The sequence below is a fragment of the Ambystoma mexicanum genome, chromosome 14, assembly GCF_040938575.1.
Source record: "Ambystoma mexicanum isolate Mex_15411 chromosome 14, UKY_AmexF1_1, whole genome shotgun sequence".
Classification (NCBI taxonomy): domain Eukaryota; kingdom Metazoa; phylum Chordata; class Amphibia; order Caudata; family Ambystomatidae; genus Ambystoma; species Ambystoma mexicanum.
In genome coordinates this window covers 133,030,480-133,052,921 of record NC_090940.1, presented here as the reverse complement: position 1 = coordinate 133,052,921, position 22,442 = coordinate 133,030,480, and the positions used below count along the sequence as shown (strand labels likewise).

Here is a 22,442-nt window from a genome sequence, read left to right as displayed (position 1 = left end):
ATAAGGAGTGCACCAAAATAGGAGTACCACCGTCAGCACTCTGTCTGGGCTGGGAGGATAGCTCAGGTGCAAAGTGCTTGTCTTGGAAGCAAAACAACGCAGAGCAACACAGGTTTCAATCCCATCCCCGCACTTAGACACTGGTCTCTAACATAAAGCGTGTAATAAAAGATTCATGAATTATACTGAATATGAGAAAAATGCCCAAAAAAGCAAAAACAAAGTTTCTGTAAGTATCTTTAGTCTGGGAGGAAAAGGAACAATCTTTTTGAGGTAAGTACCTTTACTTTAGGGTTGTGAGTACATGGGTTGGTAAACCAGGTGGGAGCATAGGTCATTCTCACCCAGCCTACATCACAGCAACTGCACCTTATTGTTAGACATGGAACCTTAGCACAGAACATCCACACAGCTTTCAATCAACAAGGGTTCAATTTGGCAGACATCAGGCAGGACAGAATGCAACAGTTTCCCTTTGCTAGTGTCGCTAAGGAAAGTTGTATTATACAACAGACAACACATGGTGTTGTCTCACCTAACAACAAATTAGTTAGGTGAGTGAGGCTGAAAACATTTCACTCACAAAGGTCTGGTCAGAATCACATATTTAGCAGATTTGTTGGGGGTTCCATTGAAAGAGATGGGAAAGCTGCAAAAAGAAACATATTTCCCAATGACAACAAACTCATTTGTGGGACCAATTTACACATTTCAAATATGCTAATGACAGCCTGGAAGCGGTGCCAGTGGTTGACCACATCCAAATAAAAAGAAACTGTGGCAGGGATTGTGCATGAACAATTAACACACAAGAGGAACGCAAAATGGGTGAGTAGAGCCCGTAGATAATCCCAAATGTTTTGGCGCACACAAAGTACAGGACCAACATGCTTACTTATGTTGTTCAGAGAAACACTAACAAATAGCCTGTATGACCCTCCAACTGATACTAACTGGCCCCTTTGTGATGGACCCTCTCTAGCCGGAGTTGGTAAGACACCCGTCTGGGGTGAAGGGACAGAATAGAGACTGGCCATCCTTTAGCTAAGGCTGGAAAAGTCCAGATCCATAAGTATCTGTGATAAAATAGATAACAAATCCGGAAAAAAAGACTAACTGGTTAGTAAGTTTAAGTAGAAGAAAACACAGTGGCCCAAGCTTTTGAATTAGCGAGCAGCTTGGCGATATTTTAAATGTTTAATCTATATCCACCATCCATTGGGTCCTGAAGAAAGTGGAACAAACGAGAATAATCCACTGAAACCGGTTGACCATAGATAAAGTGGGATGTTCAGCCTTGTTTTAATATAGATCTCAATTCTGTTCTTGAGCTAATGAGTGGGAGCATTAAAACAGATTTTCTTCTACTTAGGCTCACTTTCAGGTTAGTCCCTTTGTTTTCTGGATTTTTTATCTATTTTATCACAGATACGCGTGTCTCTGGACTTTTCAGCATTAGCTAAAGGAGGTGAAGTAACTACAAAGTGGAGTCGAAAGGCACTCGCCTCCCGTCTATACCTCAGTATTGTAACACATTAGTAACAGAAGGCTATTTTATTTACAAAGTTATTCCTAACGCTAAGTCGCTAGCACAAGTTAAATTACCTTATCTGTAAAAAATCTTGTGTCCTTATGTTTTCGGCCCTAGTTGGTGCTGGTGAGCCGACTACAAGGGAATGTCGAGATCCTGACCCTAAATAACACAAAAAAAACAACAAACGCTGCTTAGGAAATGGTACTCTTCACCTTAAACATTTGTTGACTTAGTGAGATACCTTTTTGGTCGGGGCAAATGTATCTACTCCTTCCCCGAACAGCATCATATTTGTGCATGATTCAAGAAAATATATGCCACAACAGCCATAACATTTTGGTAAATGATTAATGTGATATTGGCACACTTCAAATTGCATAAAAAGAAAATATATACACAAATGGAAGTTTTAATGTACCAAACATGAAATGTAAGTACACTAAAGGAGGTAAAGAACCTTGTTGCATATTCCTATTGCTTAGGAGAAATGGTGAAAAACCAGACTTAGAAAGGGCAATGATGCCGGTGAACAGAAACCTAGTGCTGGAGTGAAAAGGAGTTAGAGTGAAAGAATATCAAAAGGCAAGCATCCCTAAATTGAGTCAGGTCGAAGGGAAAGGATTAATGCAAAAATGTTTTTGATTAAAATGGAAGGCTTGGTATATAAAATAAAATCTAGACCAAGTTTCCTTACAACAAAGGATTGAATGAGAAAAATAAAAATAAAATAAATATTTATCAGAGATAAATTTTAGCAATAACTAACAACTCTGGGTATTAAGTTCATACACCAGAGGTTTCTCTGTGTATACTACAACTCTAAAGTGTATGAACATAGGCCCTGTATTACCAAATTCAGGGTGGTTCAATTTTCAGAAGTATGAATACTAAATACAGGTTAGTGAATAGTTAAACAAATCCATCGGTTTTGTGGTTCTTGCAACTGTTATTGGTTTGATATGTTCTGCTCATGCGTGAATGTCCATAATTTTTAAGAGATTGACTCCATAAATTCCATCAGGAAACCCCCATTGGGTCTGCCAAATGGGCTTAATGGATCAGTCCCTGATCCTAAAGGATAAAAAGACAAGAGAGCCAGGTGGGGCTGTCATCAGTCTCAAAGTGCTACTAAAACCTAATTCCAGTTGTGTTATAGATGGTCTTTCCACCTCCTTTGAGGTAGAGTACTTCTTACCTCTATTTGTCAGATTTCTTGTTCATGCCTGCTATGTGCTGCGAGTCTCTTGACGACATATTTTTGCTGTTCGATGGAGACACTGCCACCTTGAACAACTTTATGAGATGGATGAATGAATTAACCCCCTTCCTTAAATTTACTCATGGGGCAAGTAAAACAGCAGCCACATTCCATGATTTGAAAATTATGAGGACAGGCCAGACATTTGAGACCACGGTTTTTCAAAAACCAACTGACAGAAACTCCTTATTGGACTACACCAGCTTTCATCAAAGGTCATTAAAAGAAAATCTACCCTTTGGCCAGTTTCTCCGGTTTAGGAGGAACTGCACTACGAGAATCGAATACGATCAACAATCGGAAAGACTTTCAAACAATCTAAAGGAGAGAAACTATCCACACAGAATAATCAAACAAGCCAAAAAAAGGGTTAGAAATATAACTAGAGAAATAACCCCCAACCAACATGGCAAAAGAAAGAGAGATGACAATACAATTACAGCAGTATTCAGTCACTCTCCAGTAATTAACCGCTTGAAGAAAGAAATTCGGAAAGCTTGGCATATATTGAACATTCAAGAAAATCAATTACCTGAACCACTGTTTGCTATAAGAAGGAGAAAAAACCTTAGGGACTCATTGGTCCACACTTATAAAGAAATAACCAATTCCGCCAATACAACAACACTTTGGAATACACCCAGGCCCCAGGGCCACACACCGTGTGGGAATTTTACAGTGTGCAAATTCACCCAACGCACTACAGCTATAGATATAGGCTGGAAATATCCCTGGGAACAGAGGAATTTGACTAACTGTAACACCACAAATGTAGTGTATTTAATCCAGTGTCCTTGTAATAAGAAGTATATTGGTATGACGACAAGAGCCATCAAGATATCTATTGGGGAGCATAGATCCAACATCAGGTCTCAAAAAAGAACTGCCCCATTGGTAGAACATTTCATTGAAATGCAACATACTGAAAATGACCTAACATGGACTATATTGGAAAAGGTCAGAATACCAAACAGAGGTGGAAATATAGCAGCCCTATTATTGAGAAGAGAACACTGGATATACAGGACTCTCGGACTCTCAGCCATCTGACAGGTCTTAATGAAGAGATTTGCTGGCAAGCTTTGGCGGTCCTATGAATAGACTGCTAGTTATTAGTGAACTCGCAGTGAAGAGAAATTTCCTGTTACCTATATTCAGATGAATATAGCCCTGGTCCCCCCCCTTTTCTCAACGAGAATATTGGGCAAGAAAGTAATCGCTGACATATGGGATGGCAAAATAAATACTCCCCCCTCTTTGGACAATAACCGCAATCTCCTTCCCTGTTTGGAGAATAAATAGTATTTCACTTCTTAAATACGGCCACTAGGCATCTATTATGATATTACCAAGTTTTACCTGCTAGAGATGGGCTAAAACGCGAGATAATATATATAAAACAGGAAAGGAGTGGTGTATTTGCACGGCATCACTGGTGATTGAAGTATAGTTTACACGGGACCACAATATGGACACGTGGGCATTGGTATTTTAATAAGAGAATAGTTATCTAAAAGGAGCTAGGAGGATAGCTCTCAACAGAAACTGGAACTGGAGTACACGCACCGCAAAAAGCAAAAAGACTTAATAATATAGTCACCAACTACATTTCCCAGGTTAGCCCGCGTAATATTTGTAGTCCATACGCAGCGTCACGATCATGTGAGCACGACGTGATTATAAAAATAAACACTAACCAAGATGGCGCCGCACCAGACCGCGTTACGAGAGGCGGCTATAATAGAAAGGAATAGAGGTAAGCGTTGCTAATTGCGGTTCCATTGCCCACAGTTATGATCTTAGACTATGATCCGTATGAGAGGTTTTGACTACAGTCTGTACATTTTACTTGCCGAGCAGCAATAGGAATAAAGAATTAGCACCCGGCAAAAACAAGAGGGGTTCTGAAGCGAATTAAGTCGCGAAAAATGTCGAGGCACCCACTAAGGTTGATTTCTGACCATGAAGATTGTATAATCTGATTTTGGAAGGCATGATGCAACATCTAGGCAAATGCACAATAATTGAGCTTTCAGCATAATAACGTACAGATAAGAACCTACACCACAGCCTAAATACTCCTGTTTCTATTACAGGAAGAATACTCCAGGAGAGAAGAAGGCACTGTGCACCTCCTCCCTCTCACAGGACTGAATGTGAAGGACAGCTAAATGAACAGATTGAGCACTGTGTATATACAGCTGTTATCTTGATCACTTGAGTAAACGAGTGGGATTCTAGTATTGATTTCCCATCTCTTAAAGAATCCAGCAAACAACACCTGCAGTCGAGGTCAAGAGACTCGCAGCACATAGCAGGCATGAACAAGAAATCTGACATATAGAGGTAAGAAGTACTCTACCTCAAAGAAGGTGGAAAGACCATCTATAACACAACTGGAATTAGGTTTTAGTAGCACTTTGAGACTGATGACAGCCCCACCTGTCTCTCTTGTCTTTTTATCCTTTAGAATCAGGGACTGATCCATTAAGCCCATTTGGATCCCAGAAGATATCCTCAAAAACTTAATCGAATTGAAGATTACTCATAGAATACTAGATCTACAAGTATTCGTCCTGTAGAAAGCGGCCACCTAAGAATCCCGCTGAAACCGGTTGACTGTTTCTATAGTAGTACTGGTTGATAACCCAGACGCCGATACCCTTACATATAGAGAAAAGGGCTTGTAAAAAGAAATGTATTCAGTTATCACCACTCATTTTCTCCCCAACACAGTACAGTGGTGAGAAAATATGTTTTTTTACATTACTCTATTGACCATTGGTCATAGAGTTTCTTTTTGTTGTTAATGATAAAACACACACTCTGGGGGCGGAAACATTAAACATAGACACCGACCCCCACCTTGTGTGCATTTACTTGTAGACACTAGGAAAGTGGTTTAGAGAGGATAGGGTCAGGATCTCGACATTCCCTTGTAGTCGGCTCACCAGCACCAACTCGGGCCGAAAACATATGAACACGAGATTTTTTACAGTTAGGGTCATTTAACTTGTGCTAGGGACTTAGCGTTAGGAATAACTTTGTAAATAAAATAGCCTTCTGTTACTAATGTGTTACAATTAGCTAAAGGAGGGCCAGTCTCTTTGCAGTCCCCTCACCCTAGACAGGCGGCTCACCACCTCCGGCTAGGGAGAGTCCATCACAAAGGGGCCAGTTAATATCAGTTGGAGGGTCATACAGGCTAGCGGTTAGTGTTTTTATTTAACAACATAAGTATGTATGTAGGTCCAGCACTTTGTGTGTGTGTGCTAAAGGATTGTGCATGGCCTCTACCACATTAACCTTGTTTTAGAATAATACTTTAAAAATCACTATAGCCTATCTTTAAAATAAAGATAGGCTATACCCAAGCGTACACTGTACTGCTATTAAACATCACCAAAGAGGCTTGTGCCTTATAAAGCACAAGACCACATTCCAGGTGCTTCCTACATGTACGGAACTGGAAGGCCAATAATAATATGGTCAACATGTACCGGATGTGAACATGTATGCTACTCAACTAAATACTAAAATAATAATGGTTTCTTCTCCTTTTGAAACAGTGAATTTGTCCTGTGAATTTTGGAACACACTGAAATGTTGAGAAAGCCTGCCTTTTTGTAAAAGTACTTTAAGTCCATTTTCTTTTGTACCCACTGCTGACCCAAACCTTCGGGCGAAGTATGCATCAGTTTCCAGTCTTCCCCATTATTCAAAGATCATCGAACAGGTGGCTATCATACTAAACACTCCACAGAGACTGCACTCTTGAATTTCTTGAACTTGGTCTCATATGCTCTTCACTCCAAACTCTCTTCTATTCTCATCCTTTTGGACCTCTCGGCTGCTTTTGATACTGTCCACCCCGCCTCTCTCCTCCTCACTCTCCAGCACCTTAGGTTTCACAAACCTGCTCTCACTTGTATTGCCACTTACCAGGAAGGTTGCTTCTTTAAAATCTCCAGGAACTGGAAAACCTCTGACCCCACCCCCACACAGTGTCGGTGTCAACCAAGGGCAAGTCTGATACTGTACTCTTAACCGTCTATACCTCTGCTCTAGGAACACTTATATAATCTTCGGCTTTCACTATCACCTCTTTGCTGCTGCCACTCAAATCTAAGTCTGCGGATGTACGTGTTTTAAACAAGGCCACTTTCCTCCTTTGCACATTACTTGTGAATTTATCTCCCTGTTAGCTTTTTTTAATGGGGGGTCCCCTCCCATCTAATCACCCCCACCACCTCAACCTGCCACATACCCACCCCCAATCCCCTAGCCACAAATATATATATATGAAAATTCACCTGAAATGACCACAGGTAAAAATGGACGATTAATGAGCAAACAAGAAAAGTAATCTTGTTTAAAACATGCCATATGTTTTTTTCCTTTACCCCATACATCTCATAACAGATTACCAATTGCCTCACTGCAATCCGTCACATGATGGCTCTTCGCTGCCTCATGCAGAACTCTTCAAAAACAGAGTCATCTTAGTCCCGGCTTCCAATGCCATCCCCAAGCTCCCTCCCCCATTGGCTCACAACCGTGGGGTCCCCTTTGATATCGCCATCCTGCTGAAACAATTCATCACTACCACTGCCTCTGATATTTGTATTACCCTTCTCAGCAGTTGAAAAATTGATAAATTCCATACTCGCCACTCTATGAAAACATCCACCCGTGTGATAAACAAAACTGGACTACTGCGGAATCCTACTGCTTGGCCTTCCGCTCTATTCCTTGTTCCCTCTAGATAAAGTTCTTAACTTTGCTGCCCATCCTCTACATCGCAACCAAAGCCTCCCCCTTTCTACCTACAGACGCCCTGTTGGGTGGCTCTCCATGCACACCATTCCCTTTTCCTTCCTTCGTCTAGTCTACAAAGCTATCAACAGTGTAACTCCTCAGTATCTACCTGAGCGTCTATGCCTACTCACCATCTAATTCCGTCTGGTCCTCGGCGCTCAAACTCACGGTCCCATGCCCCCTGTGTGCCTCATCTCACTTCCTCCCTTTCTCCCTACTTGCCCAGATCCACTGAATCCTCTGCCCATCAGAATCGAAATCAACCCGACTCTGGATCTCTTCAAAGCTCTGCCATAAACTTCACTTAGACGCAAAAGAGGGTGCTCCCTATGCTCACTGCCACACCTTTACAGCATGCCCCCCATTGACTCCAAATGCTGCGTAATAATGTCATTTTGTATATTTGTAAAGTACTCTTTAGTTTAAAGGACAGGCCGCCCTAGGTTAATGTTATCATTTTAGGTCACTGGTTTTATTATATTTGTCTGTGTGTTTTGTCCCTTGTTTTTGTCCCACTTTTTTTTCACTCCCTCAAAAACTACCTCGCCACTTGTTCCTTATTGTATAGGCACGCTTCTGGGGAATGCCTCTGCCATCTGTACATGTGTTACTGTAAGTCATTTCATTTCAAAACTGACATCTCTGTTCTGCAAATAAGTATGAATAGAAAAATACAAATACATGTTCACTCAAATAAATTATACACATAGAGGCACAAGGCAGCAGACTGAGTGCCTTTACGAGATTAGGGAACATACAAGGTAACTTTTACGTGCCATCAGGGACATTTTATCCCTTATATTTGGTGCTCCCACTTTACAGCCACAGATCTTTCATCATTTTCCTTTCCCCAACTTCAATTTCAGGCCTTTTATAACTTATATTTATTCTCGTTTCCCTCATTTTCTCACCTGTATGTCTAGATCTATGCCATTTTTAGTTTTCGCTATAGGATGCTGCTTAAGCGCCACCTACTGGTCAAAACTTCTTTGGAGCACAGACAGTGGGGAGAAGGGATGTGAGATGGTCCTGCTTTTCGGTGTTGTTTAGTCATAAACCCATCAATAGACTACCCTCTTTGCTAATCCCTATTGCCAGATTCCTCCCATAACCTGCCTGCACCCGCCCAAACAAGATCCTTTGGGATCCGTTTGTGTCTGTTCTATCAAACTATTACATGAAACATTGTGCTGTACATGGCTTCACAGATGTGATTTCTAAGTAGTCTTGTGAGAGCTAATTGCTTAATTACAGCATCTGGCAAGTGACTATCACGTGCCTAGACAAAAGTCAATACTGTTGGCTTTGCCAAAGCCGGTTTCTCCTTTCTCTCTTCCTTTTTTTGCTTTTGCAAAATGATGTCAAACAGCAGCTTGAGCCTCCATTTAATCTCTCATAATGATTTTTTTCACAAGAAAAGTTGAAGAGAGCAAGACAAGTGAAGGGTATGTAAGACAAATGCCATTTATTTAAAGCAGTTAATGTTCATGCGAGGGACGGAGTTTATAATTGATAAGGAAGAGTGAACCCAGGTTCTGGGATCCAGAAAAGGTCATTGCAATCATGCACATTGCTGTGAAATAGATAACAGCAAAGGGTTGAAAAGGTTGCATAGCCATCATTGATAGTTTGTTGATCTGTTCTCCCCATTCTTATTTTAGTTTTACTCTATGTATATTGAGCACATTAGCCTTCATTGCCCTGCTATGTCTGATGCAATAATGATGTGCCTGAGCTGCCGCTTTTACCTCCAGAGGTTCAGCAAAGTTGGCCTGTGGGTTTCTGAATATTAGGACTGACTGTTGAAAGGTGCGCGTTGGGAGTTCCCTCGCAGGTGTCTGTAAAGAACCAGACACTTGTGCATTCCATGTGAGGATGCAATACAAAAGCAACTGCGAAGAGGCTCGCTCTGGGGAAGTAAATCTTGCCTTTTGTCTCTTTAACCCCCCCTTTTAATTAGTCTTTTTATGTATTTATCTTTTTCTTCTCCTTTCTTTCCTCACAGATCTGCCCACCTTTTCTGGTTCTGGTCTGTCTCCATTACTCTTTTTTCATTCTTCTGCCTCTTTTCCCCTCCTGTCTTGGCTTTTTCCTATTTTACCAATAACACAAAAATTGGCTGTCACAAATTATAAAAAAAGAACATAAACGCTAAGGTGTATAGTGAGAGTACAGTTTGCCATGTAATATTCAGAGATTAACTGCATAATTTAGAACTGGATTTTAGGTGTACATTGGTATAAGATGTATAAAATGAGAAACTAAATATAATTGTGGATGTCAATGGCTTAAGTGGGGGAGTGGGCGGAGCCTACAATTCCTTATTGTAATTCAGGATAACATAGACACCCTCAGCGCTAAGTGTCAGAGCTACAGTCCCATGTATTATAAAACCAGCAACCAAATAAACACACTCTGAAAAACAATAACAGCTGTATCTCGTGTTAATAGCAATTATACTGCGCAAGCAGACCAAAATTATAGTAATCAATACTCAAAGTTAAATTTCAAAACCCATAACATCAGAAAAATATATATATATGAGGCTGTTGGAAATGTGAAAGGTGATTTATTCTAAGTACAGCCGACACATGTTTCTACCAATTGGTCGTTCTCAAGGCAGATAAGTAATTCTGGGGATGAAGCCCTATTTCATCTATAGCAGAGCTTCTTAGGTGAATTAAGTTGGTAGTACAGTTGAGATAAGGTGCCTCTTTCATAAACCACCATTTTATGCCATCTGAGTTTGTGGCTTAAATGCCTTAATATATGTCTTGATGGGGCGCAGTGGCCAATCTATTCCAATGAATCTTCATTGTATATGAAAGGTCCCAATGCCTTTAATTCCCAGAATTACTTATCTGCCTTGAGAACGACCGATTGGTCAAAACACGTGTCGGCTGTGCTTAGAATAAATCACCTTTCACATTTCCAACGGCCTCAGCAATATATATTTTTCTGATGTTGTTATGGGTTTTGAAATTTAACTTTGAGTATTGATTGCTATAATTTTGGTCTGCTTGCGCAGCATAAGTACACACACCAACTGCCATTGTCTATTCCCTTTGAGGTATCAAGGGGAACCTTGTGTATTTTCTGCTGCATTTTTTACAAGACTCCAGGGAGGTGAGCGCACTACACAGTTACTCGCCCACTTTTGGTATTTGTATCTCGTGTTACGTAGTGCACAGCAATGTAAAAAGGACATGACTTCTCCTTGCTATTCCAAAATGGCTTCCACTGTCAGAAGAAAAGTGACAGAAAAACACACATTGCTTACACAATATGATTTGTAGAAATGGCCATAAAGACACTTACTCTTTGGTGTAAAAGGTGAAACACTGGTCACAGACACGGGCTGGGTTTTCACGACACCCCTCCACCACCATTTTCTTTGTGGAGCAGGAACTGCAAACTAACCTGCCACAACGTCTACAGTGATGACGACGATTGAACTTCAAAGAAAAAGATAAAAGGTGAACGTCAAAAAAAGAAATCACACTGTTTATGCTTTATTTTAATATATTATTTTATTGGGGTTTCAAATAGCGCTATTCTGTAATAGGGCGTTTCAACGGGCACAAGGGAACACAATCTGTGCAAGGTCAAGCCATATAGTAAAGGCATCCCTTTCATGATCAATCAGGTATTACGGTTACAAGTATGATCCGGGAAGCATAAGGCATGCAGCAGTATGTAACAATTCATGCTCAGCAAATACATACAATGTAACTAAACTATATACCACATCACTTCAATATCATTTATTGTACCTTTTCAACCCACAAGCAAAAAGTCCTTTAATGATCAATTCATCATAGCACAAATGGGTAATTACGGATCTACATCCTAATACACATGAAGTAAATGCACTTTGACACACATGACAGTTGGGCAAAGGAAAGGTGCACAAAGCTCTGGAAATGTCATTGTTTGCTTGTTTTATTATTTATAATGCACGAACGTACCCGTGGGCATCGGGGCACAGCCTTTACAAGAATTTTCAAAGCTTGGTTACAATACACAAAGAATATACATAATACAAGAATAAGGTACACCAATGTTATATACATGGCAACAGTGAAGCCAGCAGGCCGTTATATACAAATAAGCAAGAAGGCACACGTGGTTACAGAGAGTGCGGGTAGTGCTGGGCACTTCATTGTCTTAGTGGGCCTCCAATTTCAGCCAAGAGACTACCTTGGAGCGGAAGTTCTGATAGGGCAGGTCCATTCTAAGGTTTGGGGGCAGGGACTTCCACAGTGTGGCTGTTTTTACCTGGAAACTGTTGCCCCCTATGGTGGCACGTTTGTAGTGGGGAATGGCTAAACAGTCTTTGTATGCAATTCTGACGGGTCTTAAGGAGGGCTGTCTGTGGAATCTGTTAATCAGGTAAATTGGGGCAGCATTATTAATAGACTTGTGGGTGAGTGATGCCGTTTTTAAGAGAATTTTATCTCTGATGGAGAGCCAGTTGTTCTGTTGGCTGAGTCCTGTAATGTGTTCTCTTCTGGAGATGCCCAGAGCGGCTCTGAGAGCGTTGTTCTGGAGGGTTTGCAGTTTTCTGGTAGTGGCCTTGGAGGATCCCAGGTAAAGGGCGTTACAATAATCGAGGCGATACAATATGAGGGCTCTGACGAGTGTCAGGCAACTAGTGTCCGTCAGGAAAGGTTTAGCTGTGCGGATTAATTTGCACGTATAGGCCGTGGAAGATGCAAGGGAGCTCACTTGTTTTTTGAAGGAGAAATTGGAGTCTAGGTAGAATCCCAATGTTTTGACGTCCTGACCGACTTTGATGATGTTCCCGTCAATCATGAAGGAATTGTAGACCGGGCCAAGTTTCTTTAGGCTGAATGTGGTACCTAGGATGAGTTCCGTTTTATCATCATTCAGGCATAGTCCATGCGTGGCCATCAATGCCTGGATGATGATATACACCCTATTTAGCAAGGCCAAATCCTTTCCATAATCTCCAGAAAGCGGAAGGAGGATCTGGGTATCATCTGCATAGTTAGTGTGGGTGATACCGAGATGATCCAAATCATCGAAAAGGGGCTTGGTAAATATGTTGTATAGTGTTGGGGCGACACAGGAGCCCTTAGGTACACTGCAGGTGATGGGTATAGGGTCTGCTGCCGCCGTGGGAGAGAAAACCCGCATGGTCCTACCTTTAAGGAAGGATGTGATCCAGGTGGAAAAGTGAGCTGAGGTGTGAGCATAGGACAGAATGATCGACCAAATCAAAAGCTGCAGATAAGTCGAGCAGGAGTATGGCAGCCTGCCAATCGTCTCTGAGCGTATCAATCTGCGCTTTCAAGTCAATGAGTGCGGTTTCGGTCCCGTGTTGGGGACGGAACCTGGATTGTCTAGATCCTAAGTGGTTGTGTTCTTCCAGGTGCTTCTCTATTTGTACATAGGCAACCTTATCCAGAACTTTTAGTAAAAAGGGAACAGTCATTATGGGTCGGTAATTTGTAGGTATGGCTGGGTCAAGTGTAGGTTTTTTCAGTAATGGAAGTACCCAGGATTGTTTTAAGTTGGTAGGGATGGAGCCAGTGGTGAAGGAGGCATTAATCAATTTCGTAATGAAAGGGGAGAGGTCGCGGGCAGCGTCTTTAATGAGCTGTGCTGGGCACAGATCTCCTTGGCAGTTAGGTTTCAAGTACAGGATAATTTTTTTGACTTCCAGTATGTTGACTTTGGAGAACTGGAAACAGGAGAGATCTGTGGGCATGAGCTTGTCCGGAATTTTTGATGGGAAGGTGTCATTCAGGGAGGCTCTTTTGCTGGAGATTTTACTTTGAAGAGTCGCAATCTTATACGCTAAGGTGCTTTGAATTTCTGAGCACCAGTTTTTATCTTTTGTGCAAGTGTCAAGGGGTGCTATAGGGGTTTCTATTTCTTTAAGGATGGAGAAGAGTTCTTTCATGTTGGATTTAGCTTGGGATATGCGGGAGTCAAAGGAGGCTCGTTTGGCTAGGTATATTTCTTTTTTGTAGAGTGCAGCTAGTTTGGAGAGTTTGAATGTGTTTGAGACTGAAGGTTTTTTTTCCAAATGGCCTTGCAGTTTCTTTTTTGCTGCCTTAGGTTTTTGAGGAATGGTGTGTACCATTTGTTGAGGTGCGTTTTTGGTTTACTGGATCTAAGTTTAAGGGGGGCGATGTGATCCAGTGAGGTGGCCATAATCTTGTTATATTCTTCACCCAGGGACTCTGGGTCCAGGTTGTCAGGAAGTGTGTTGAGTGTAGGGAGAAGGTTTGGGATGAGTCTTTCTGCAGTCATGTTCTTCTTGTTTCTAGTGAGAGTGGGTGGAGCCTTGGTGGTCGGCGGGGGTGGAAGTCTGTCAGTAGAGAGCATGAATGATACCAAGTGGTGGTCAGTCCAGGCTAGGGGTGAGACATTTGTGATATTCGCTAGGCAATTGTAGTCGGCCACCCAATCAAGTGTTCTGCTTTTCGAGTGCGTGGGTGCCGTGCATCTTTGCGCGAAGCCTAATTCAGTAAGAGTGTTAACTATAGTGCTAGCGTGATGGACTTCCGGGTCATTGTAGCCCAAGTTAAAGTCTCCCAGGGTGAGAACTTGAGTGGAGCTTTTGAGGTTGCTGGATAGAATAGAGTTGAGGTCTTCATCGAAGGTGCCGATGGGGCCTGGCGGGCGGTAGATCAGATAGATATTAAGGGTTTGGGTATTAGTGAATGGAATTTTGATTGCTAGTGTTTCACATGAGAGGGCATCGGTAGAAGTAGCTAGTCTCATGGTAAGACTGCACTTATGGATGATGGCGACACCCCCTGCTCTGGAGTTGGGGCGGTCTTGTCGCAGGATAGAGTAGTTATCTGGGACTGCCAACATGAGCATAGGGCCTGCTGCTGGGTGTAGCCAGGTCTCAGTGATGGCAAGGAAGTCGAGGTCTTCTGTAAGGATTAGGTCTGCGATTTCTGTAGCATGAGCTACTAGCGATCTGGCATTGATCAAGGCTCCCTTGGTTTTGGGACTATCTATATTTTTGGAAGTATTAGCTATGTTTTTAGAAGTAGTAGTATGGCGCTTGTCCTGTGTATGTTCAGGAGTGCCCTGGTTGAGGGAGTTATGAGAGGTTGTGGGATAGAGGTTTTGTGGAGAGTTGATGGTTTGTGTGGAGGAATTTGGTCGAGGCGGCAGCGTTCTAGAGTTCTGTATGGTGGGCAAGGGGCTCATAGATTTTGGCTAGTCTGGCTCTAAGTCCTAGGTTCCCATCTATGGTGGTGCGAGGGAGACTGGTAGGTAGCAGTAACTGCGGAACGTTTAAGTCTAAGTAAGGTGCTTGGTTGTTAAGTCTGGTTAAGGCTGGCGTGTTGGGTAGGTGTGGAACCATCGTAGGCGGTGATGCAGTATAGAGGCTGAGCAAGAAATAGGCATGCAGGTTAATGGTGAATAGACACATGCTAAGTGGTGAGGTCGAGAGTGTTGTGGGAACGCTGAGTGATACCTGGGTTTAGGTGGCCACAAGTGGAAGCACTACGTAGCACCTAGATAGGGGGTGGTTGATATGGCAGGGGTACTGGGAGTGGCCTAGATTTGAGATGTTGGGGCAGTGTTGCTAAGCATACATTGAGTAACACCTAGGAGGTAGAACTAATGTGGCATGCTGGCCGCAGTACCTAGATCAACAACTAGGATATGAGTGTGGCAGGTTGGCTAAGAATACATTGAGAAACGCCTCGGTTAAAGACAGAGCGGATAGGCCACAGTACCCGAGTTAACAACTGGATTCGAAGTTTGGCAATTTGGCTAAAATGCATAAATAAACAGCTAGATTCAAGATGTGGCAATTATGCTGAAATGCATAAATAAAGAGCTAGATTCAAGATGTGGCACTTTGGCTATAAACATGAATAAGCAGCTAGATTCAAGATGTGGCAATTATGCTAAAATGCATGAATAAACAGCTAGATTCAAGATGTGGCAAGTAATACCTAGAATGAGTGGAACAGTAATCTAGTGCAACAACGTGGCTAGTATGCATTACGTGACGACTAGGTTCAAAGACTGGCAGGGTGGCTAAAAAGCTTTGAAATGACAGCTCGACCCGAAGAAGGGCGAGGTGGCTGGAATGTATTAAAAAAATAGAAGGGTTGGAATAAAGCAACACGATTAGAGTTTGTTGAGTGTGCATGCATTAATGTAGGGCAGATTGAGTAGTCTCTAGGTGGTGACTGCCTTTAGGTTCTGCAGTACGGTTAAAGTACTCTGTGTAGGCGATAAGCCACCGGGCAGAACTTTCGTTAGGGATACACCAATGCTAGGGTGTGAGAAAATAAATAGATGGTCACATGGAGGCTTACAAGTAGATAGTGTTGCAGGTCCGCAGGGCTTGGCATCGGCAGCAAGGTTAACTGTAGGTGATATGCGGGTCACATCAGTGTAAGGCACTGTTGGACATGCCAGTAGTATATAAGGGAAGCTTAGCATACACGCTTGTTGCAGAGGTGTGCATGTGATCGTGCATAGGATGCGAGGAATTGATGGGCGCACGGGATCGTTGTGGGGCCAGTTGTGGTGGCTGGAGATGCAGGAGAGGCAGCACGGTAAATCGGTAGCAGAGGCATTGGAATTACCTTAGTGTTATTCAAGCATAGGACCAGGGGGTCTGGCAGGTGGGGCAGCAGAGGCGGCACGAATAGGCAAAGAACAGGCGACAGGCTTATTCTCGTGGGCCTTGTTTAGAAGTGGGCCAGCTGTGCCTGCCGGCAGCCTATCCGGCTGAAGAAGGTGCAGGCAGCCAATGAGGAGGTGGGTGGGTGCTGTTGTGGGCCTGGCTAGGCTGGGGAGACCTTGAGAATCCATTGGACGGCCATCTTTGAATAACTAGGTACCTTGTGTACCTTTATGGCGTGCAGAACGATCCGGGGCCTTAAAGTCAGCTGTGAAGGCATCCGCAAGGGATATTCATCCAGCCGCATTAAAAATTAAATATAGAAGCATCTTGGGGCTGCGGGTGCGGATTCGGGGGCGGTCGCGGCGCTTACCGCATTTGCTCGAAATTCAAGCATGGATCAGCTGTGCATCGGGTCAGCCGCGCATCGGGTCAGCCGCCATCTGCTCCTGCAGTGGCGGGTCCAGTCAGGGAGCTCCTGCTCCTGAGCAGCTTGATGAAACCTCAAAGCACTGCTCGGACAGCAATGTTAACATGTCTCATACAGTGCATCTGTCCACCACTGATGCAGACGAAAATAGCCTATTCTCCTATCGCGACATCACATCTTCCCACATCTCTCATACCACGTCCCGAATACAGTTTCCACAGATGTGCTTTGCCTATAGCAGCATACCATACTCACTGACTAGTTAGTTAAGGGGAAAAAGGAAGAGGGTCCGGCTAAGGGAAGATTGATTTGTATGTGGCCATGTGAATCCTCTGGCTTCCATTTCGAGCAGGAAGAGTACTTCTGGTTACAAGTTCTTCTAAAGAAAGGCACATCATTATTTTTCCCAAAGGACAACTTTGCAGGTTGAAGTCAGGTCTATCGCTAAAGGAACTCGGTTGGCAGAGATTCTTGTATGCATCATTAAAGAAACAGCGGGCTGTAGATTGAATGTACTCTGCTAACAGGAAGAAGCAGTTGTTCCCTAGATTCTCAATTAAGAGCGTGGTCTAAAGATAATTGTAGTGATCACAAGGTAGCTGGATACAAAGTGCTTTGTGTAAACATTTGTGAAGAGCGCTTGGCTCTCTTTCCAAGTTGAAAGAGTGCAAGAGGGACAACGGAAGTACTTAGACGATGGCTGTGAGGGCGAAAGTCCTCGACTGTACTTCTGGCAAGAAGCCCTGTTCTTTTCGCTTTTTCTGACTGATTCACGGCCCCTTTTTCCCCAGTTGAGTTTGAATCTGCAGCCTCACAACGACACAACTCCTTCATGTGCCTTGAGACCCCTGCTAACCTCCTCAGGTTGGGGTGTCTCAAAGATATCCTCTTCCAATGAGAGTCTATAAACACAGTTGGCTATCACATACTTGGTTGGAGGCAGACATTTTCTTAGGCATGCCTTCAAGGGCACCCATGTTCGATATCCAACATGAGTTTTGCAGCCAGTCCTCATTCCCTTTGTGTGAAAGGAAAGCGATGAAGCAATATGCTGCTACCTGCATCAACAGGGGAGAATAAAGGGACAATAACCCTTGAATGAAGGAGTAGAAACCCTACACCTAGAACATCGGCGAGGGTCGGAGCCGCCCAGAACAGCCATAACCAGCGTAAACCTAAGGGACACCCGTGCACCCAGCAGCGAATGGGCCTGAGAGGCACAGGCCACGCAAAGAGGACCGTACCTAGAGATGGGACCACATACAGAACGTGGTGGGCCCGGAGCATGCAAAATATCTGCCAAATCCGGGAACCAAGGGAGGACGGGCCCCCCGCTCTTATCCCGAGCAGCGAGGGGCGCTGAGAAGAGTGGGATGTGAAAACTGCTTGTCTCCATTACTGAAGGGCAGTAAGTCGTGGGGAACTCTACCACCGCAGGTCTGAGGGAGGCGAGGAACAAACGAGAGAGGGACAGAGAAGGATTGCCGTAGCACCATCCAAGGGTTACATGGACCAGAGAAGCAAGCAAGAGATAAGGAGAAGGATTCCAGAAGCCCGAGGAACCAAAGCTGTAAAAAAACTGAAGAAGGGTCACACTGGAGCTAAGAGAGCCAAACAAACAGAGGGAGCATCAAAATCCCAGAGAGTTGAGTGAGACATTGGGACAGAGGGACAAAAAAAGGAGCCACAGGGGCCCTCCCCATAGCAGTAATAAAAGTGAATAAAAGTGAAGAAAGATCAACCAAAGTGGTGGAGAGGGTTCAGGGAAATATCCCTCTACCTAAAGAAATTTTGTCATTTTGTGTTTTCAGGGACTTTAGATGTTTTGTTGGAACTTTGGGGAAACATTTGAGGAACCTTTATAGACTGCAAAGAACTGTTCCTTTGAGCAAACCTGATACTAACTAATGTTATGTTAAAGAATAGTTATGCCACACACTGTCACCACTGCAGTGGTCCCCTGGCGCTCTGGCAGATAAGACTGAGCAGGAGAAAGAGCAGGAGAGCTCTAATGTGCTGTTGGCAGCTTGAGTTCAGTCTACAGCATCTACAGAACTTAGGTGTGTTTTTCAGTTGGAAGCCTTCATTTGCTGTTGTGCAAGGCTATGTGTGGTCTGTTTTGCTGTTGCATTGTAGTGAAGTGTGTGTGGTTTGTCGTGCTTTAGAAGGCATGGTTGTGTTTAGTTCAGAGTTTGAAAGATGTACTGTGAGAAACCAGAGGGGTCTCACCTGCTAGTCCCCAGGGATCTCTCTCTTAGTTGGCCAGGGCACGGCCATCGCCTATGGATCCAGACCCTGGGGGTTGACCAGTGCGTGAGGATCACCTTGGTGAGGGGTTGTCAGGGAGTGGGGGGGAGGCAGCCGTTGATGAGATGCAGTATTCCCCATCCCATCCTATTTTTTAGGATACTCTGATGTCCCAACTCCCGCCCCCCCTTTTTACACAAACACTGGGCCGAGGAAGAGGGTGACAGAGTAACATTAACTTTCACACATCGTACTGGACATGTCCCACTAATCGGGTCAGGCAAAGTCAGGCACTTAACTCTAAGTGCATACACCTGATACCAATGACCTCTCCTCACAGGAATAAAAGGCAGAACCTAGAGCTACACACTGTGCAAGCTGAAACACGAGTACGAGCAGAACCTCTGGGATAAAGGCAAACCTACTGGAGCAGAGCGATGGACCAAGGGACGAGAGCAGCGGGTCAAAAACCCCAAGAGTTCCCTACTGGAGGTCGTTGCCACCGACAGGCACGAAAGACACATGGAGAAGGCCAGATCCCACATCAGAAGGCATTGTGTTTCAAGGATGTCAGCGACCCTCCCGGGTGAAAGGCAGAGTTGGGAGGGGGTTTTTTTTAAGCATGTGGTACTAAACATGACTCATGAATTGGAAATCGTAAAATCATGAAAGAAACACACACAGCCGGTGAGTTGGCAAGCAACCTGAGAGACTGTTATGTGTTAAAGTTTGAAGTAGCAACATTATATTGCAAGTGTAGGTTGCACGCATGTGGATGAGATGCAAAGAAAGGCAGACCTGTGAATGAACTTTGAAGTAAGGACAGCTGTGAGATCAGCGATAATAAGTAATAGAGTGGTCCGGTGAAAGGAGGTAGCCCACTCGAAAGTCTCTGGGAAAGGTACATAGTTTGGAGCAATAAAGCGAATGAACAGCAAAAGTGAAGTAAGCAAGATTAACTCCTAAAGAAGGGGAGAGGGAAAGTTAAAATGTGAACTTTGACTCACAGTGGTCCTGTATTGGTCTGTAAAGAAAGCCATGCACATTTGAAAGTCTTTAACACCCAAAAGTGGTCCGAGCCCGACAGAGGGAGAGCCGAAGTATAAGCAGCTTGGGGAAGGGAGCCCCCTTGCAAGTTATGATGAACTTTGTTGTGAGAGATCTGAGCCCGACAAGGGGGACCTATGTGAACGTTTATTTTTTTTTTTTAGACATTATTTGGAAGTCAGGAAAAGAGACTTTAACGTGGAAGGCCAGGCGGGCCTCAATCCACGGTTTGGAACGGCTCATTATGTCAAAAACCGAACCAGAGTGTGTCATCCTGCCTACAGGGACAGCCTTACTTTGTGAGGTCTAACTTGGGGAGGAGAGCTGGTGCAACCACATTTATTCTTTTGAACACTGATTGTTCCTTTGGATACATTTCTCCTTTTTACACTTTTTGCACAAGAGATAGGGCAGGCATTAGGTTTTGTTAGCATAGGCCATTCTGATTTGACACACTCCACTAGGACTGTTTTGTTTATCGTTTGATGGTCGAGACTACTCCCATCTTAGTTATAGGGCAACGTCTGAGTTTCTCCAGCCCCAACATCTTTAATGAAGGTTTTATAAATTGTACATATTGTGTCAGTGTCATACCTGTGATACCATGCCTCCCCTACAGTATGCAGAGGGGTGAGTTCTTTTTTTTATTAGTAGGGTTGGTTAGTAGCATCCCTATCTAGATGGACGCATGATTATATCCACAATTCCATCAGGAAGTGACGCATGCTAATCTTCACAATTATATCTTGACTATTGGATCAAGACCCAGGAGGCTTTTTCTGTTTATTTAGATAAAGTTCTGTATACACTATGTCCGGTGTTTTTTGCCCTTTCAGAGGAACTTGTGAAAGCGCTTTTGTTCGAAATACTTAAACATCGGCACTGCGAGTCATCTTGGACTCTTGCCGGCTTGCCCGCATTTCCTGGTGGTGGAGGGGTCTTGCGGCGGTCAGGTGAATCGTCACGTGACACTACTAGCCTTGAAAAACCCGCCCCAGCCACCCTTGCGGCGTTAAGCCCGACTGCGGAGTAAAGGGCACTGCATTTCATATGCAAAGAGCTGTTTTGCTGCTGTTTGGCTCTGGGTGGCACTGACTATACAGGGCAAAATCGCCCTTGCGGCGTTAAGCCCTGGAGGCAGTAAGGGCTAGAGCCGCTGTTGAGCTGTGTCCATGTCCTTGTGCGGCGAGTACTCCAGTTTGGGGGTACTTTGTTCCAACAGCTGTACAATCACCCAATTGTCACAAGGGTAAGGGGGGAGAGACGGACTCTGGCAGCTCCTTAAGCTGTCGGGCGTTCCTTACCCTGTGGCTGGATAATTTGTGAACTTTTGTTTGAATTAAGAGAACCAAGTGACTGTTGTACTCTATTTATAAGCTTTTCATTTTCATGCTTTGAAGGCACCCAAATCAATTACTGTGTGTTTATTGTTGTGGTACCATTGTGAAAGATCCAGTTTTGTATTTCATCTAATCTTCAATTTTGAATTGTTGGGCGTTCTACATGGCTTATTTACTAACTTCTGGTATGCCTCAAAATTTACGCCAGAAGGGATTGACAATACCTGCAGCACGACTCATTTGTCTTTCTCGTAGGATTGTCCATCTTCCCTCTGTTACTATGTTAGCCAGCTCCTATTGCACAAAGATTCCATCAACCCTTGAGCACATTAGCAAAGTTCTTCCAGTTTCTGACACTCTGTCTCTTTATGAGCCTATAACGGAGGAACAACCTAAAAGTGACGCTATGAGAGCGGCACGCCCACTCTCAGACAACACAATGTTGCACACACCCTTGCCTTGTTTGACTATTAAAAGAAGAGGCGCTTAACACTTAGATAGACATTTAACGTCCTCTCCATGTTTCGAACCTGAACTCTCACTACATGCTAGACATTCTGATTCGAATAATTCCATACTGCAGGATTCCCAGAGCGTAATTAATCTTATTTCAGCCAGTTTACGCTCGGAGTGTTCACCAAGTTCCCCTTCTATTTCCTTTGTTTATCCGACACCTCGTAGAATTCAAATACAAGTCCCAAAGGAACTTTCCTTTCAAAGTGCTGCGGGAAAATTCACTTCTCAGAATCCATCTGTTACCTCATTATCTAATCTGGTGGATAAAATAAATGTGCCGTCTAAGAGCTTATCCCCTGTTGCAATAACATCACCAGTGCGGAATGTACTATCAGGTGACTCACATCCCCCTCCAGCTATCCTCCCAATAGAGGCCAGGGTTGCTCTATCAACATCCGATATTACTTTGGCCGCTATGCAGCAAAATCTACAAAGTCTGTTTAAACTATTTGAATGTTTAGATGCCAAAGTTACTGCTCATTCAGTAGAAGCACACGAAACCTTAGTACTACTCAAGACTTTGGCTGATAATCTGTCATCAAATCCCCACGATCCTTGTCCAACCAACAATGCTCATGATGACGATATTTCAATCATGACCATCGGATCAACAAGTC

General features: G+C 43.6%; 1 protein-coding gene across 2 annotated transcripts in view; it reads right to left on the bottom strand.

Annotated features, from left to right (window-relative positions):
• Window positions 1–22,442, bottom strand: part of ZFYVE26 (zinc finger FYVE-type containing 26) — a 1,501,667-nt gene that overhangs the window by 478,527 nt on the left and 1,000,698 nt on the right. For both annotated transcript variants that reach the window (XM_069638726.1, XM_069638727.1), the window contains one exon: window positions 10,929–11,065. In XM_069638726.1, coding sequence (XP_069494827.1) covers window positions 10,929–11,065 — 137 coding nt within the window. The remainder of the gene's footprint in view (window positions 1–10,928; window positions 11,066–22,442) is intronic.